The sequence below is a fragment of the Anomalospiza imberbis genome, chromosome 2 (assembly GCF_031753505.1).
Source record: "Anomalospiza imberbis isolate Cuckoo-Finch-1a 21T00152 chromosome 2, ASM3175350v1, whole genome shotgun sequence".
NCBI lineage: Eukaryota > Metazoa > Chordata > Aves > Passeriformes > Viduidae > Anomalospiza > Anomalospiza imberbis.
Window position 1 is genome coordinate 55,496,959 of NC_089682.1, and position 18,580 is coordinate 55,515,538.

At 44.4% G+C, this 18,580-nt stretch overlaps 2 protein-coding genes across 4 annotated transcripts in view; one reads left to right on the plus strand and one right to left on the minus strand.

The window, feature by feature from the left end:
* Positions 1 to 6,260, minus strand: part of LOC137468913 (uncharacterized) — a 16,840-nt gene extending 10,580 nt beyond the window's left edge. The window contains exons 1-7 of one of the 2 annotated variants that reach the window (XM_068181135.1): positions 6,078 to 6,260; positions 5,941 to 5,997; positions 4,367 to 4,404; positions 2,998 to 3,138; positions 1,976 to 2,038; positions 687 to 807; positions 195 to 287 (exon numbers count right to left, since the gene is read on the minus strand). In XM_068181135.1, the coding sequence (XP_068037236.1) occupies positions 195 to 287; positions 687 to 807; positions 1,976 to 2,038; positions 2,998 to 3,138; positions 4,367 to 4,404; positions 5,941 to 5,997; positions 6,078 to 6,233 (669 nt within the window). In that variant the 5' untranslated portion in view covers positions 6,234 to 6,260. Of the gene's footprint in view, positions 1 to 194; positions 288 to 686; positions 808 to 1,975; positions 2,039 to 2,997; positions 3,139 to 4,366; positions 4,405 to 5,416; positions 5,567 to 5,940; positions 5,998 to 6,077 lie in introns of those variants that run through there. The other variant, XM_068181136.1, reaches the window with a different exon arrangement.
* LOC137468916 (chromodomain-helicase-DNA-binding protein 1-like) lies at positions 5,891 to 16,392 on the plus strand. Of its 2 annotated transcripts, none has more exons than XM_068181140.1 (9): positions 5,891 to 6,022; positions 8,070 to 8,182; positions 8,942 to 9,048; positions 10,357 to 10,471; positions 10,823 to 10,854; positions 12,936 to 13,017; positions 14,304 to 14,466; positions 14,879 to 15,034; positions 16,083 to 16,392. In XM_068181140.1, exons 2-9 carry the CDS (start codon positions 8,144 to 8,146, stop codon positions 16,253 to 16,255), a joined length of 867 nt encoding a protein of 288 aa, XP_068037241.1. In that variant the 5' UTR covers positions 5,891 to 6,022; positions 8,070 to 8,143; the 3' UTR covers positions 16,256 to 16,392. The 2 variants fall into 2 exon arrangements, with proteins under 2 accessions (XP_068037241.1, XP_068037240.1); XM_068181139.1 differs by lacking the exon at positions 5,891 to 6,022 and adding an exon at positions 6,294 to 6,449.
* The last annotated feature ends 2,188 nt before the right edge of the window (positions 16,393 to 18,580 follow it).

An 18,580-nucleotide genomic window follows, 5' to 3' on the forward strand; every position in this document is an offset into this window, starting at 1 on the left:
CGTCTGCTGTATGCAAAATCTGTCTTCACCCTGCAAAACTTGTTAATCCTACTCACTACAAACCCACATACCACCCCTCTTTACAAACATATTCTCAGGCTTCTGCTGAGAAGTTGGTCTCAAAACCTTGTCACAGTGAGTTGTCCAGGTTAGCCACCTGCAGCAGGAACTGGCAGCTAGACAAGGAAACTCACCACTTTGAACTCTTCTTTCAGGCACACTGGGATGCCATCCAGACAAGACAGGGTACACTTATTTCTGTAACGAGTAGTGGAGGCCTCAGCCATCTGCACAGAGAAAAAGAAAAAGCATAAAGTATACATATATATATTTAGCTGAGCTGGAGGTCATCACCAGCATTGGAATGGATATTAAAAATGGCTTTCTTGGCCAGCCTATCAAAGTTTCCTTCTTCCACCATAGTCTGGTGGGAAACTACAGCTTGGAACCATCTACAGTAATGGATGCCACATAAGCACAGAAGTCCTATTATAAACAGTCATCCAGCAGGAAACAGATTGCTTTAATGCTACCTCTCTTTGCAGGAAGGAAAGCAAACTTGTTTGTACCTCTAAACGCAGAGGAAGGAAAAAATTACTTATTTTTCTGTGCATATTGGCCCTTCTAATGGATGCTACTGCCCTTGGGGTGGCAGAGGCCCCTTTCCTACCAGAGGCAGACATTACCAGCATTATTTGCTCCTGGTCCCATTGCACTATGGCTCTGAGCGGCAGCATGGATTTGTCACAATCCTCCAACATGGCAATGATGTTCTTGGCTACCTGGGATGGCGTCAGCTTCCCACTCCTACAGGACAGGAGAAGTTGGGAGTTTGTTACAAGACCTCCCCTCACACATCCACTCTCAGGGTTTGTCACCCATGCAGCAAGATGGCAGCTGCCACAGCTTTAAGCAAGAATTATGTAAGAATCTCTGTGTGGTGATGATCTGAACACTGTTGACACCATCAAGACAGGAGATTCCTTTCCTTAAGGGGAGAATTTGCCTACACAGAATGCTCCTTAGAGGAGGGGCAAAAGCTAGGAGAGTTACCCAAAAGTTCCTGAACCACCAGACAGATAAACAGGGACAAAGAGCTGACAGCTATACTGAGAGTCTTCAAGCTCCTGAAAGCTTAGAAGCTATGAAACTCCCAGTATAATGAGCTAAGATCAAGAGGTCAAACCCCTTTATGCAGGCCTCCCACTACAGAGAAGGGGCTGACAGTAGTACTGTCATAACCCACCTTTAATAAACGTTCCTTCCCTCCTGTCAAAGGCTGTGCTACACCACAAACACACCATCTCTGGCTGACACAAAAGCCTCGCGGCCAAGATGCACCTGTAACACCAGACTGCAGTGTCAGCCCTTTGCTCCAATGCCACAGCCTGCAGGCAGAGGTGGCCCTTGAGGAACAAGTTCTAGGGCTGCAAGAATATTTTTCCAAGGGCTCCACTTCTGGCACATGTCCCAGAGGCAACTAGGATTACCAGGCAGCCAACAGCTCACAGAACCCCAGAGTCAAAGGGGTGTTTTCATCTCTTTCCAAGCTGGACATGTTTAGTGGGTAAAAGCAGGTGTCATGTTCAGAGAAGCACAAGGAGCTGGGGAACCCAGGAATTCATCAGAGACCCACAGTATGCACAACTGGCATAATCCAGATCAACCTTCATCTACTTCTCACTCATGTTTGAGTAAACAAGATATGTAGCATTCTCTCTCGGACAAGACTGACAGTAAGCCAAAGAAAATGGTATTTAAATATCCTTGCAGGGCTTGTAAAGCTGTGCCAGCTCTCCCAACAGACTTTCCTTTGTTATTCTACTAAAGGGAAAGAACAGCAGAAAGTGATGATAAACAATGGCACCTCAAGGACAATGCTAACAAAGAGATTCCTGAGAGCCCGTGGAACAGTGGCAGCCCACAGCAGAGGAATATGCGGGACAAGTTGTTTCCAGACCATCATTTCACCTACCGGTAGCATTCCAGATAGTCTTTGATCCCTTTGAAGCTAAACCCGTTCCTAGCAGAATCAGACCTGCAAAAGAAAGGATTAAAAGGTGCAACTGTGAGCCACCAAAGCCAGGTCTGTTCAGACCTGTAGACTTCAGCATCACTGTCCAATGCAGATTTGGGCATCATTCACAGTAAACCATGTGAATTGCCAGCCCCTGCATTGCACCTCACACTCTGTCAGACAACACAAGCCTTGCACACAAGCCAGGCAACAGGCACACTATGGATGCAACAGAAATAAGGGACCAGTTTTGCCAGTATGTTCTAGTTTCTTCATATTCCTACTGAAATACAGCAGTCATTAAACTGTTCAAAATGTATTCCAGTTTTACATTTCCTACTCACCACTACAACATTATAGCCTAGCTAGAATATACTTTTGAATCTACTCCCAGACCTCTGTCAAAAATTCAATCCAGAGAGAGCCAGCAGCACATCTGGGTGTGTAGTGCAGGAGTGAGAAAAAGCACCATGCAGCACACACAGGCAAACTGCTTCAACACCAAAACATGGCTCTAGCACATAAGCAGTAGGCCACTTCTCATCACTAACAAAGCTAATTTCTTGTGCATCATTTTCTATAGAACCTGTGTTCCTTCTCTCCTCCAAGCAGACCTGGTGTTCTCTTTGAGATTCCCTGCAGGCTAGAAACAGCACTCCTGTAAAGTCACTTAGAGAAATCTATTTACTGACTAGCCAAACACTAAGTGTACCTGCTCTAATAGTGCAACCAGTGCCCTGGTAAGGGCAGGCTTTGGCCTCTCCCCAATAGTCAGAATTTTCCCTTTCACATTGCTTGTAATTACTGGTGATTTGTAAGTTACAAAAGGCAAGATGACTGACAGCACTATTTGTTTTGTGAAGTGGCTGGGCATGGAAACAAGAATTCAATCTAAATTGCTGACAATGACAGCTTCCCACTAATGTACCAGTGCCAGCATGTGTATTCTTCCACTTCTCTCTTACACATCACATACTGACCTTGCATCTGTCAGCTGCTTGATAACATCTGAAGGGCTTTTAGCCTCAGACTTGTCTTCTGTAACCCCCGCAGCAACCTCCGGGATAAACGTGGGATCTTCATGAATGTCAAGGGAACGCATAAGCGAGAAGTTGTTCATTCTGCATAAGAGAGAGTCACTGCTGGAGTTTTCAACCTCGACTATGACTAATTTTTTCAGACTGCTCAGAAGGAGCCTTACCCAAGAACATTTTGTCTTAGCAGTCTGCTTTCACAGCAGGGAGCTGCAACAGTTACAAGCTAATTTCTCTTGCATATTTGCTAAAGGCAGCATCAAATCTATTCTGCCTGTTTAACAAAGCCTCCTACCTCTTGATATAAGACCAGCATCTGTAAACTCGAGCTGGGAAAGAAATGGTGGAAGCTTTTGATTCACTTTAATTAGACCTCTCATACACAGACCAAACAAGACAGGAATAGAAAGGAAAATAAAAGGAGAATGTAGTGTAAGCCATACATTCAACCACAATCCTGTTAAAACAAGCAACTCTTCAGACTTTTCCAACACCTCCTTCAACATAGTTTGCTTGCAATCAAATACAATGGGGATTGCAGCATAAATCCATAGCTTGGACCACACAAAGCAAGGAGATCAAAACCCTGTCACAGATATCCAGGAATGATCTGCAGTATAACAGCGGTGACACTTGCCTGGATTTGATTTGCTCAAAAAGCCCACATCCCAAGTTAAATTCAGGGGTGACACAGTTCTCAGTGTCCTGGGATCTGCACAGATGACCCTTCAAATGATGGGCAAACTATACAAAAAAAGCATGAAGAGGTTCCTGAACCTCTTATCCAAGTGTCTCCTCGTGAAATGTATACTTGAAATCAGTTTCTGAACAAAAACACACGTGAAAGAAAGAAGAAAGGCTGACCTAAAATAGAGAACATCATTAAAAAGAACTCACCAAAACCTTTGAACTTTATGTCTGGCCTCACTTTCCGGCTACTACTATTCTTTTAACCCTATCAGTGATAAGAACAACATATTTGCACATCCACCAGCTTTGAAAAAAAGATTGTCCTTTAACAAAAGAGCAAAGACAAAGAGACATAAAGGCAAACAAAAGGCAAAAAGAAAAGCTGATGAACACAGTTTCTATGCACCTGCACAAGTGTGAAAAAAAGTTAATTTCTTCTCATAGAGACAGTAGTTAAAAATAATCTAGCAAACATTTATGAAGTAATCTTATTCTCCAATCAAATTATGCAGCTTTTCTCTTGAATAAATACAATTTCAGATAACCTACAAGCAGTGTGCAATGCAAGTACCTTAAACATAAAAAAAAAAGAAACTCAGAGTGGGAGAAAAGTCCCCATGCTTACCTCATTAAGAACGGCAGTAAGCAGATTTGCCCAAAAGCCTAGGAAAAAAAGAAGCAAAAATGTTGGTTTGCAGCAACTTTGACCTGAACAACTTCTTTCACCAGACAAGGAATGCTGAATATGCTCACGATTGCTGCAGGCTCAGAGTACCCTAGAGAGCACACGATGCTAAGCAGTAGAGAAACAGCACAAACATTTGCATTTTACACCACAAAAATGGCCTGAAACGTTTTCCCTCCATCTCTCATATTTATATAATTTAAAAAGAGTATTCTTCCGATTCCTCTGTCTTTGTCTTTCCCCGACTCACACAGAAAGCCTGCAGCTGCAACACTGTTAAGAAGCATCTATATCGCTCCCATCCGTTATTTTCATCATGTTCCACAGATTATGCAAACACTGGATAAGGCAGGAGCTGATTTTTTTATTTACCATTAGGACCTTGCCTATCTCTCAACCAGCTCCCGCAGTAACATGAGTCAACTTGGAAAAGTGTGAGAAATTTAGAGACTCTGTGGTAGCAGACAGCAGAAAATAGTCTTCCAATACCCTGGCTCCCAGAGTAGCAGCACCAACAGTCCCAAAGAGACCAGCTTTGTTCTGGCCTGTCTTAATATCTTAACAATGGACTTCAGAAACATGTTGTGAGATGCACAAATACAGTACAAGTCTGAGGCAAGGCTCACACTGCCAGTCCCACAAAGTGGCACATTACCTCACACATTGCATAAGAATTACAGCACCTTTTTGAAAACACATGGCTCCTAATCTACATCTAATCTAGCACAGCACAGTCCCGTAGGAGATTGAGAATCTCACATCCCCCTTCAAGTGAGGTATTGGGAAAGGAAAGAAGTCCTCCGCCATGCACCAGAAGCAGCCACAAAACAAAAGATAACAAAGTACTCTGCTTGTTACATCTTGACAGAAAGCCACTCCTAAAGTATTCTCACAAATAAACACAGCCCATCAAGCTGTTTCACTCCAGGCTCAGACGGACACCAAGCTTTGTAACAGGTGCCACAGCTGAAAAGAAACTTTTGTGCCTACTTCGCTCAAAAGGAAAGGCCAAGCAACAGCAGCAGCCACCAGACCCAGCTGCTCCCAGCAGAAGCAGGTGCGAGGTGGGCAGTGCCCAGGGATGCAGGCTTTTGTCCCCCCTGCGCCCCGACACCGAGCGGGCCCGGTGCCACAGCGGGATCAGCCCGCAGGCTCCCAAACACGCCAGAGCCCACCCGAGGGGAGCACCGGCCGCCTTCAGCACCCTGCCGGAACCCCCCCCAGAGGGCTGAGGGACCCGAGTCCTTTGACGTCCAAGGAAAGCTGCTGGCAGCTCTATTTCGAGTTTGATGTCAGCTTTGGGCTCTCCACACCCGAAGACACACAGGGCCCCCCCGGCAGCCACAGGCCGGCGCTCTCAGTGCCCACGGCACCACACCTGTAGGGCTGGGTGAACCCGAGAGCACGCAGAGAGCCACGACCACCCCGCCGAGCCCCGCTCTCTCCGCACCCCCCGCCCGGTTTTCCCCGCGCAGCCCCGGGTTTCACTGCCCCGTCTGCCGGCCCGCACTCACCGTGTTAGCCACATGGACGAAGAGGCGCAGCCCGGCGCCGCACAGCCTCGGAGCCCACTGCGGAGAGAAGGCGACAAGTGAGGTGAGCGCCGACCCCGCCGCCCCGCGCCCGCCGCCCCCCACCGCCCGGCGCTCACGGTGTCCCGGGGCGGGCCCGGCGGCCCGGCCTGGCGCGGCCCCCGGCGGTGCAGCACGGCCGCCGCGCTGCCCGTGTGCCGCCGCCCGCAGCACAGGTAGGCGGCGGCGGCCGCGGACAGCAGCGACAGGAGCAGCAGCAGCAGCGGCGGCGCCATCGCGGCGTTCCCTCCCAGCGAGCCCTCCCGCTGCCGGGGCGGTGCTGGGGCTGGCCCCGCCCGCAGCCGGCCTCAGGCGGCGGGAACGGAGCGGCGGGGCGGGTGACTGACGTCCCGCCATGTCCCGCTTCTTCCAGGCGCTCCGCCGCGCCGGCGGCGCCCGGGCCGGGGATCCGGGCGTGCAGGAGGCGGACGTGCTGCGGTGGGGGCTGACAGGTCAGCGGGGAGCCCGGGGAAAGGGTCGGCAGGGAGCCTTAGGGGTGCGGGTGCTGTCAGAGATGGCGGGAGGCGGCGGAGGGGCCCCGCGCTGCCTGGTGCTGCCCAGCTCATAGAATGGCTGGCGTTGGAAGGGGACCTCGAAGATTATCCAGTTCCAACCCCCCTGTCATGGGCAGGGACGCCTCCGTCTAGACCAGGTTGCCCAAAGCCCCATGCGACTTGGCCTTGAACACCTCGAGGGATGGGACATCCACAACTTCCCCTGGGCAACCTGTTCCAGTGGCTCACCATCCTCACAGTAAAGATTTTTTTCCTAATGCCTATTCTAAATATATCCTGTTTCAGTTTGAACAGATTGCCTCTTGTCCTGTCACTGCAGGCTCCTGTAAATAGTCTTGCCCCATCTTTCCTGTAAGTTCCTGAAAGGCCTCAATTAGGTCACCAGGAAGCCGTCTCTTTTCCAGCCTGGACAGCCCCAGTTCTCTCCGCTGTAGTTGTCTGAGCTCTGTACTAACAGCCCCCAGGCCGGAAATAAATAAAGGTGCAAATAAAGTGGCTCCCAAGCCTGTCAAAGTGAGCTGCAGTTGCTGCAGAGATGGCATTGCTGCCATACTCTCCACTCTGTGCCAGCCTTCCCCGGGTGCTGCAGTCCCTGTGCTCGGCTTTGTGGTTAGGTGGGTGTTTGGGCTAGGGCTGAGCCTGGCTTTAACCCCCCTAGTGCCTCCGCACAGCCTCAGGCAGCTCTGGGCTTCGGGACAACGTGAGCAAGGGTTGGCCTGTTCAGTGGCCTCGAAATGGGCGTGAATTAAAGCTCTTTCCACTGCCTGGAGGGTGATGTTAAAGAGGAACGCCAGGGCAATCCATCCTGTCCGCACATTTTCCTTAGCTGCTGGAAGTCCTCACCTCAGTCCCTGGGCTGGTTTGGGTTTGTATATCCTGAGGGCTGGTGAGTTACTTCAAGCACTCAGTGTGCACATTTTCCCAGGGAGGAGAGGGCAGCAATGCCACAATACACAGCACCTTGAATCCAAGCACAAGAAAAGGTCTTGCCAACTCCCGTGTGACTTGTTTTGTATTCATTTTGACATATTGTGCCCCATAATAAGGATTGCAATGGTGGTGGTAGTCACACTGGCCTATAGTGGAGGTCTGCCTTAGCTTTAAGTATAGAAAAGCTGGAAAGCATCTTGTTGAGAAATTATTATTATACAATAATAGATTGTGACAAACATTTCTGATAGTTTAAAGCGTGTCCCTGGCTCTAGTACTTAAATATTTAAAGAAGTGATTCAGGCTGAAAATCAAGCTGTCTTTTAGGAATGTAAAGTACCAGCCTAATTATTAGATCAGGTCCCTTGTACAGTCAAGGATGGTTCCTTGACTGCAATGGCTCAGGGCATTTTTGTGTACGTTTCTGAATATGCTTTAATTTAGTTGCTGTAACATTGGGGTCTTTGCTGTCCAGGAGGGTAAACCAGCTTCTTCTGAAGGCTGCTGTGCTTTTCCTGTAAGACAGGTGTTTGGGAAGGCCTGTTCTGGGCAGGACCTGTTTCTAGTGTAAGTGTATATGGAGTGCATTGGGTGACTGTAAGTGTAACAAATCACTTTTTTTCCCAGGCATTAAACTTCGTCCCTATCAATTAGAAGGTGTAAACTGGCTGGTGCAATGCTATGAAGTCCAGCATGGCTGTATGCTGGGTGATGAGATGGGCCTTGGGAAGACTTGTCAGGTGTGTCTTCTTCTTCTGGAAAATGATCTTTGCTTAAATTCTTGGGGTTTTAGCCTAGTGTTTCTGCATATTGAAAAAGAAAAAGTACCCTAATGATCCCCCCCACCCCATCAGAATTCCATACTCAAGTGAGAGCTCATTGTCTCTTTCAGTCCTTAACCACTTAAAACGAATCCTGAGTTAAGTCCTATGTAACTCTAAATAGGTTTCAGGGTTTTGTAAAAAGATGAATGGCCATTTTATCCAAACACCTTAATGCATAATTCATAGTGTGCAGAGTTGAGGGCACAATCACAGCCAGGGAAAATAATGTCCTTTTGATGCACTTGCACCAAGGGGATTTTTGTGTTTGTCAACACATGGATTAAAATTTATAGGTCGAATTTTTTCACAGTTTTGTTGGATTTTCTTTTTAGGTTTTCAGTGGGTTTAAGTTTTGTTGGAAAATGACTGTTTGTGCTTTGGATCAGCTGATTTTATTCAATAGGTCTTAAATTAGAAATAGTTTTAGAAAGTGATACGTGGTAGACCAGGTTTGTGACTGTGCAAGAAAGGGACTTCATACATGGAGTTCATGTTTTAGCATCTGAGCCTTTTTGTCTGTATCCCACTTGATATTCTGTTAACTCTGATTTGTGATAATGAACCTATAGAAACTAGCTGCAAAGCTCAACAAGGAGACAGCTTATATAGGATCAGGCTATCGGGCTGAACCCTTCCTTCCCTTGTTACAAAAAAAATATTTTCCTTGTCTTTTAGGCCATTTCTCTACTTTTTTATTTGACAAAAAAGTTATCCAGCAAAGAGAGATTTCTGATACTTTGTCCTCTGTCAGTTCTGAGCAACTGGAAGGAAGAGCTGGAGAGGTGAGTTTCGACAGTTGTCTGGCTTACTATATTATTGCTCAGAGTTGCAATTGCAAAGTTTGCAAGTTGCAAGATTGCAAAGATTGTTTTCAAAAGTGCTCACTCCAACACTTCCTTTTTATCCTTTCAAAGGGATAGAAAGTAAAACGGGAAGCTGCCACTAAGCCAACAAATCAATGCAGACTAAGCAGTTAATGCATAGTCTTTACAATGCTGTGGTATACATGAACCCATCCATCCTATATTATTGGCTGACTTTCAGTCCAAATGCCTCCACTAGCTCCTTGCTTTTCTTGCTTTTTATTGATTTTCAACCCTCCCTACTCAGCCTCTCATAGGCAAAATCTGCTGAAGACAGCCAGGAATCTTCATAATAAAAGGTAAGACCCAAGTTGGGGGGCATGTACCCAAGTTGGGGGGCATGTTTACATATGCACACTAAATACATCACACACAATACATCAAAATACATTACACCTGTGCATGCAGCCCATCCTCACTGGGGTGACAGTGCTGATATGTATCTGCTGTGTCTGAAATATGTACATTTTTGGTCTGTAGCCCACAGACTTCTTTTAAGAGGAAGGGCTAGAAGTTAAAGGTTAGAACAGAAGTCTGTCTGTGTGGCCATCGGCTGATGCTGGCTCTCCGCATCTGAAGTCATGCAGGTTACATTCTCAAGTGAGCTGGCCTGATTTGGATAGATTTTGGGTTGGAATAGTTCGGAGAAACTGCAGTCCTTCACAGATCAGCAGTGCAGCTTTCCAGAAGGAATATTAGGTAAATAACATTGATGGGATTAAATTAGGAGGAATTTTATGGTCTCTACAGTTGGAACTGGTTTTATCTGCTTTTTGACTGAGAGAATATATTTTTGAGGCCCTGACTTGGACCTCTTTGCTGCAGACATTTTTGTCTTTATTTTGGAATGATTCAGGCCAATTCTTTGGCCTTATCTGAGCCAACTATATTCACTCACCTGCTTCTTATGAACTTTTTTCAGTTCCGAATAGCAGTTAGGTCATGAGACTGGTTTTCAGTCATCTGCCTTGGACTCTTACACCTAAAAGAATGCAGGTTTATTTAGGACTTGTCCAAATCAGAGCCGACAGCAGAAATTTCAACCTGAGGTGAAAATTATGAAGGAGAGAGATTCAAAAGCTGAGAGCCAGACACATCTCACAGGAGTGTAGGGTGTTCTCATCACATGTGCAGTGGCTGTGTTTGGTAATGAGGTCCAGGGTCATAAACACATGAAAAGACTTAGCTTGGCTCACTGTTTTTGCTCTGTCTTTCTCTTAACAACAGGTTTGCTCCTGGTCTTTCTTTCATAACATATGTAGGCAACAAGGAAGAGCGACCTAAACTGCAGGAGAATCTGAAACGGGACTCTCACTTCCATGCACTCCTGACAGCATACGAGGTATGTGATGTCTTTGTCACTTGAAAGGGGGGCTCAAGTTTTCCTCGCCTTTATGATTCCTCTGTACCACTCAGTTCATGCCTTGTCAGCCCACAAGTTTTCTCACTTTTATCCTTCAAATTCTCTTCCCCCCTCTCCCTGGGTAGGGTACAAGTGAGAGGGTGTGTGGTGTTAAACCATGACATGCTGAAGGTGTCATGTAGCTGTCATTTTTGTTCCTCAGGTAGTAAGTGCCTTCCTTCCACTCTGCTCCATTTCACCATAGTTTGCAGGCAGACAGAAAAATGCTCTGTTTCTTAACTGATGTATTTACTTAAATTATAAATCACAGTTCATTTTCTTTCATTGCAGATTTGCCTGAAAGATGCAGCATTTCTAAAGTCGTGAGTCTGGTTTTAATTTCTTCAAACTTAAGTCTGGATATATGTCAATGATTTCTTAATTGGATATTTGTACGTGTAAGATTCTGTGTTGTTTCACAAGAGACAGGGATGCTCTTGGCTTGTGATTAGAACTTTGCCTTTCCCAACTTTCAGTCTTTATTGTCAGCTAAAATATATGTGAACTTCCCCCAAGGACAGTTTTCAAGCCAGTTAACTCAAAGCAATGTGACACATAGTGACTAGTGACTTACAGCAGTACATTAAGTATCAGTCCAGCAGAGGACATCCTCAAGAGCTTCAGGTTATAAAGGTATTAGTTGCAAAATTCACTGAAACTGACCTGCATTATATAACAATGTGCTAATTGTGCTATATGATAATGTGCTAATACCATGTCCTGAAGTTTATTGCCTCCAGTCAGAGCTGTGGAGGGCTTGTGAAGCATTATGCCTTCTACAAAGCCTGATTATTCAGCTGAAATTCAGCCTGTCGGAGGTACTGTCATGGTTATGCAGAATTCCACAGGCATCTGCACTTGAAATGGGAAGGAATTTTCCTTTTTTCTTATCAGAAGTGCCAGTGCCTTGCAATGGTGCTATGACAAATGCTGGGGGCAGCTGTACATAATGAATGGCTCGATATCTTTGTAGAAGTACAAATCCAGTGGCCCCTGCTGGCACAATTTTGTGTCTGTCAGAACTGGTCAGGCCCACAATGGGCACCCTCCTGTCTTTCAGCAAAGCACCTGTCCTTGGCCACTGCTAGAAGTAGTAGAAACCAGGTCTAATGAAAGGTAGCCATGACTGTATTGTCCTTACAGTTTCATATCATGTTCTGCATTGCTGCACATTATTCTGTTTATTTTAAAGTGTAACTCAGGTATGTAGCATCCAGGGAGAGCATGTAGCCAGCCCTAGTATCACAGAAATGTCAGATCCAGAGTAATTTCCTACTTCTAAAGCTAGCAAATAACCTTAAAGCCATGTCACTCAAATTTAGGGTTTTGCCCTTTAGTCTTTCTTCTGAAAAAAAGTGGTTGCTAATCATGTGTACCTTGTTCTGTGTGGGAGCATTTGGAGCACTTTGTAAAGGAGAGTCAGAGTTATCAGATATCTCCCCACCAGCACTCCTTACAAGCAGTGTAACAGCACAAATGAGTTGAGCAAGAACCATGCTCTAATGAAATAGATGAGGGATCAGACTCTGCTCTGCACATGAGCTTCTGCAATGCTTCACAGTGCAGAGTCCTTCTGCAATTCAGCTCCTGAGCTCGTAGAATAAGAGTAATGACACTTGATTGTTCTGGCAATGGAGAACCTCTCTGATATAGAAGAGAGGGAAATCAAGGCAAACAAAAAGGCTTTTTTGGAAGAATGTAGGTAACTGTGGTTTCAAATGTTGTATTCCACTGGGAGGAGAAGTGTGTGGGTGAGAGAAGATGGAGGTTCATGCTTTTCCTCCTCTGGAAATTACTCTGATGTGGAAGTTGAAACCCTAGTGATAAGGAGGCACAAACATTGAGGGTTGAGAAGATGTGGAGTTTCAATTAAGCCTAGTGGATCTACTGGATCACCAGTGATTCTGCAGCCTGCTAGAGGACACTCTGCATAGAGCTGTATGAACACAGAGTAAGTTGAAGCTCCTGTCTTGGGTGATTTGCAAATGTCTTAGGATCGCTCTTCCGTCACTGCCTCATGATCGTTGCTAGGTTTTTGCAGAGGTGCTAGGGCCTAGTTTCATGTCTTTTTCCAAATGAGAGACGACCTTGAATGTTCAACAAACCTGTTTGTGTCATATTCCTGATAGTAACAAGGGTGGAGAGAGAAACAAGAAATTCAAGTGAATTTTGTTAGTCTTGATTTCAGAAAAAACTGACCCAGACTATAGTTAAAAACCTGCGTCAGCTCTTCAAAAACAGTACCTGTGAATTCCACCCCACTTCTGGTATTTGCTTGTTGTTCATGGGGTGGGATCCCACCTCAAGTTGAGCCAAGCAGAGTCACCACTTACTTCGGTCTTTTTGTACTTACAAGAATGAATTGTCAGCCCCTAACTGAAGATGCTGTTTTTTGCTTGTTCAGCTTTAACTGGGCTGCCTTGGTTGTAGATGAAGCTCACAGACTGAAAAATCAAAATTCTCTGCTTTACAAGACAGTTTCTGAGGTAAAGTAACTCATCTATCTTTTAGTGTCTCAAGACTTTTCCCTTTTCAGAGTCTCTGTTTGTTCCCAGAGCATTAAGCTCTGAATCATCACTCGTTTCCATCAGAGCTGGTGAAAAGATTCCCATATTTAGTGGCAGAGAGATAAAGGCCTTGTTGGCTTTGCATGGCAGTGGGCAGTATTTGGAGCTTCCCTCTCATTCTGCTTCATGTTTGGGCTTGCCATGTTAGAGCAATTTGAAAGACTTGAAACAGTAAAACAGCCAGACACAGTGCTGAACCACAGCTGTGCTACTGCAGAAGTAGATGTCTGGCTGACCTAAGCAACAAGAAGCCATCTCCAGCTCTGGCAGGGTGAAGGAGCCCTTGCCTAGCTCATGAGACCTCAAGTCTTGAACTACTGACTTCCACTGTCCCATTTCATGGAGCCACCCTTGTTTACACAGATTAGGAGAGTTGCTCCAGCTTCCAAAGCACCCTCCCAGAGCAGCACAAATGCCCGAGTGAAGGCTGCGTTCTTGTCACGGCAGTGAAATATCTGCATTTGGTGTGTGCTGGCATCAGCAACAATGTACTACAATACACCTTGGAAAATAGGGGGTTTTATTGAATTCCTGAAAGTCTTACATATTCTGAACATATTGTCCATGATGCCTATAATTCATGAGCTTTGGTTATAATCACAAAAAATAGATGTGACTTAACCTCATCTCTCCTCCTAACCTATTTTCTGTTACCAAACTTGAGATAAATTTGTATCTTTCCAAAGGTAAATGTATTTCCCAAGTCTCTTTATGGGGATTACTGTGAGCAACATGGACCTGATAATGTTCCTGTGTTTGTCAGAGTTACCCAGCAAACAGAAATGGAACTTAGTCTGACGCAGTTTCATTTCACTGTCCTATTCCAACTGCATTTTCCAGTTATCCCTCCTTATCTAGCATCTAGTGTGCAGCATTAGGCTGTAGACTGCATGGACCTGAGCATTTTAATGGAGTCAGTTTTGTACTTTGTTCTTGTTTTGCTTACACTGAATTCCTTGCACTGCTGCCAGCCTAGTCAGTTTGTAGCTGTTTGACTATCATGTAGCTGTTTGACACCATACCTCATGTTTGGATGGTTTTGGCAAATCTGCAGCATTCTGCAAGCAGTTCTGTGCTGCCACTCATCTTCTAACTTAAGCCTAAGAGTGGCATGGGTGGACTTGTATATTAACTAACTTTTCTTTACAGATACTTTTTCCTAATAATTTTGTTTTATTCCTGGTTTTTTTTTGGTTTTTTTTCAGTTCTCAATAGGCTTCAGCCTGCTACTCACAGGCACTCCAGTCCAGAACAGCCTCCAGGAACTGTACTCCTTACTCAGCCTTATTGAACCTGACATCTTTCCCCAGGAACAAGTGGAAGAGTTTGTTGAGTATTACCAAGTTATTGAAAAGGAGAGTGAGCCAGGTCAGTAATAAGCAACATTGTACTTCAGTCAGAACCAGCTTATATCTTGACTAGGAAACAACCATGTTGTGTCCTCTTTATTTGCTTTCTTTTAATGGTGACAAGCTTTAAAATAAAGCCACAAAAACGAATGATTACTTTTAAGGCAAGAGCTTTCTTATTGTAGCTCCCAAGTGTTGCAGGTATGCAGCTATGTTTTGGTTTTTCTGTTTGTAAAATGTGGCTTGAATGATTTCACCAATAGATGTGAGATTCCTTTTACGTTTATTTTGAAAGTGTACTTCTGAAGGCATTGTATAAATTCCTTACTTTTAACACAGTATTCTCCTCTGTTTTTGTTGGTTTCGGGTGGATTTTTGGGTTTTTGTTGTTGGTGGTGGTTTTTTTTTAATTTTTCCATGCCTCTGTATAGCCAAAGAATTGCACAGTCTTCTGCAGCCATTTCTACTTCGGAGAGTCAAATCTGAGGTGGCTGCAGAGCTGCCAAAGAAGGTGGAAGTAGTTCTGTACCATGGAATGTCAGCTCTGCAGAAGAAGTATTACAAGGCCATTTTGACAAAAGATCTAGGTAACTGGGCATTTTGAAGTCTGTAAATTATTTTTAAAAACAAAACTAGTTCCTGTTGTACATGCATGCTCTGTTGTAAAGAAGCAGAAGTTACTTTGATCTGCAGAATATGTACAGAATAAATATGCCAAATTTGGGTTGCTTAATTTTTGGTTTTAGCTTGTGGAAAAATAAGAGACATCTGTATTGATCTACTGCTCAGGTATTGTGAGCTAGGAAGGGTCAGCTTGAGGATCTGCTTTGGACAGTCTCAAAGTAATTAAAGTAATTAAAATACTTATCACAAGGTAAGCCTGGTCCTATTGCATGTTTTTGTATTCAAACAAGAGTAGTACAAGAAATTTTGGATCTGTGGTTCTCTGCAAATTTTCTAATAGTAGCACAGATGCCATAAAGCAAATTTCAACCTACTGGATGCAGATAGGAGTTTTTTGGGAAACTGCAGGGTTATGTAGACAATGCAACCACTACCATCATATGGTTTGTGAGTGTTTCTTTTTCGTAGGGAAATTTAAACTGGGGAGTTGCAGATGCTTTGTTCTTCTAGGGTTTTCTAGCACTTTGCACGAACATCACCTGGAAATCCAAAACTTCATCTTCTACTCTAGTCAGCATATGTGCATGCATTTTTTTTTTTGTTCCTCACGAAAATGCAACAAAGAGATCTTGTTGCCCAGGAGAGCTTGACTGTGCTGTATATTTTTTTTTTTTTTGAAAATGCGAATGAACTGCACCAAATTTCTTTCAATTATTTTGATGATTTCACTCAGAAAAATTATAGTGACCTTTTCCAGGGAGTCCTGAAATTTCAGTGAGTCTGACAAGGCAAAGTAGTGCTGCTCAGGGTGAGGGAGATTTTTTTTGGCCCATGAAAACAGAGGTATTATTCTTGAGATGGGAAATTCAAATCCAGATGTGATTCACAGAGAGAAATAGTCCAGTGCTGAAGCGCTTCAGAGAAGTGCTTAGTACCAAGACATTCCCAGTCACAGCCATTAATGGAGCATGGGCTTCCCTGCTCTGTTTTTTAATCTGCTCTTTGTTCCAGATGCATTTGAAAATGAAACAGGAAGGAAGGTTACACTCCAGAATGTCTTAATTCAGCTTCGGAAATGTGTTGCTCACCCATACCTCTTCAATGATAGGAAAGCACTGTTCTCTTTTGGAACAAAAAAAAATAACTTTCTTGATTTATACAGTGGTTTTCTATTATTAGTGTAATGCTTAAAAGAAGCAAGTAATAAACACTCTTGTACTTGAATCAGTAGCAGCTGTGAGTTTGTGACCAGTTCCAACACACGACAGTTCATCAATAATGACAAATAAAGTAGGAGACTGTGTGAAGTCTGAGTTTCTGACTGCAGCTTTCTATTTCTATGTCTTCTCTCATCTAAACAAAGAAATCACAGTGCTTTGTGAACTACTGTGGGTGTCATTTGGAGATAGAGAAGGACCATCACTTCTCAAGCAATCATCATGTGGCTCTGCTTAGCAAAAGTGACAGTGCAGACACACTGAGGTTTACCACAGAATTGTTATTTCTGTGGTATTAACTCTGCTTTTGAAACTCCTTTCTGTTCCAGGTGTATAGCCAGAACCCTTTGAGATTGGAGAGCATATTGTTGAAGCCAGTGGCAAGATGTGTTTGTTGGATAAACTCCTTTCATTCTTGTATGCTGGGTATGTCGTGTTGGGATGGCGTTGACATAGGGAGAAAAAGTAAACTGGGAAAGCAAACTACATTATTTAGCCATAGACTGAGCAGTTATTCATCACAACACAAGCACTGACTTATTTATCCCATGTTACTCACTTCCTGAAAGAAGTAAAAAAAGCTGTATTGGAGATGGTAGAGGAACCTTGAAGATTACTGCACACTGCTATGTCTGGCCAAAGCATCTTGTATTCAGCTGGGAGCAGGTGTGCTAACATTATTGCTGTTGTTGTTATATTATGGACAGAGATTTTCAGGTGCATTTTCACCAGCATTTCTCAAAGCAGTTGACTAATTCTCTCACATGCTCTCATATTTGCTGTATTTGAGAACCTGGGACAATAACCATGTGACTTGGTATTGAGCATATCTGCTTTGATTGTGAGTTTCCTGAGAGTGATTTCTAATGCCTCAGTTGAGTTCCTTTGTGCTAGCATGCCTGTGTTAGCCTGGGAAGCAGAACCCATGCCAAATGTGAAAGAGGAAAACCCAGGAATAAGCTGAAACTTCAGAAGTTTTGGGATTGATGTTCAGAACCCCTTGTGTTGTGCTCTGGTGAGTTCAGATCCTGGAATCCAAAGACCAAAGGACAGAGCTTCAACAGCCCTTATGAAGTTCTGATGTGATTTTGTTGTCTTTATCCTGCTGCGTAGCACCTTGTGAGTGTTTTTGCTGCAGGACCAACCCTGTGCAAATTCTGGACTTGAAAATGTCTGTTGTGCTCTAGGGTGAAGTCTGATTTAAACAGACCACTGTCTGAAGCCTAGGGCTGGGAGGGAGGAGAGTTGATTTCTAACACAGCTTTGTAGGTTGAGCTTGATCTTTGAAGGTAATTTGCTAGAGAAGGAGATGTTCTGCTGTCACAGAGATGCTGATACTACATTTTCCCAGTATTTCAGATACATTGTAGTGTGTGATTTGAGAGCAGTCATGTGGTGAAGAAGACCTCATCATGCTGGGCTGAAGCTTGGGGTCCTTTTAAATAGGCTCCTCACCAGCCTGTATCTAGCCAGCAGCAAAGCTGTGCCAGAGCCCTGTTACTTCTCTGACTCTACACTCTGGACAGGGCAAACGATGTTGGCAGATAAAGCTTAACTGATTGCATTTAGATGTGGAGCTGAAAATGTGAGGGAACGGGCTGTGATTCTGGGACACAGCCTTGCTGTGTACCAGGGACTAATAATGACTGTTAAGCTATTGTGACCCCCCAGCACACTGTGGAGTGCTGTCACAGTATGCTGAGGATCACAGGGTTTCATGTTCTTCTTGCAGTGGCCACCGCGTGTTGCTCTTTTCCCAGATGACTCAACTGCTCGATATCCTACAGGACTACATGGATTATAGAGGTATGTTCTGCACACTTTGATAGGAGAGGGCTTATCCTAATGACCTCTGTCAGATACTGTTCCTGTGATTTTGTTTGATCCACCTGGGATGGATAAAGGAATGTGATTAAACTTTTCCGGTTCTTAGTAGATAGGGACCATATTCCTGCAGCAGCTTTTTGAGTTGGAGGGTCTTGAGTTCAGCTCGTTGCTGTAACCAGCTTCCTGAAATGAGCTGGCAGTTAACTGTTCTTCAAAGTAGCTTCATCTTTTGTGCCTTGATGAAATGGAGCTAACAAATGGCAGGGTAGCAATGTTTCATTATATACCTGTGTTCAGTTGCGTACCTGTGTCCTGAAGTAATTGCAGTGAAGGCAGTAGGCTTGCTCTAGATTTACTTTGTCCAGCACAAAACACAAACTGAGCCACAGTTATACCAGGAAATTAATTTTTGATTAAAACAGTTGTTGACAGTGGGGCCCCAACATGTCTGAGGGCAGGTTGGAT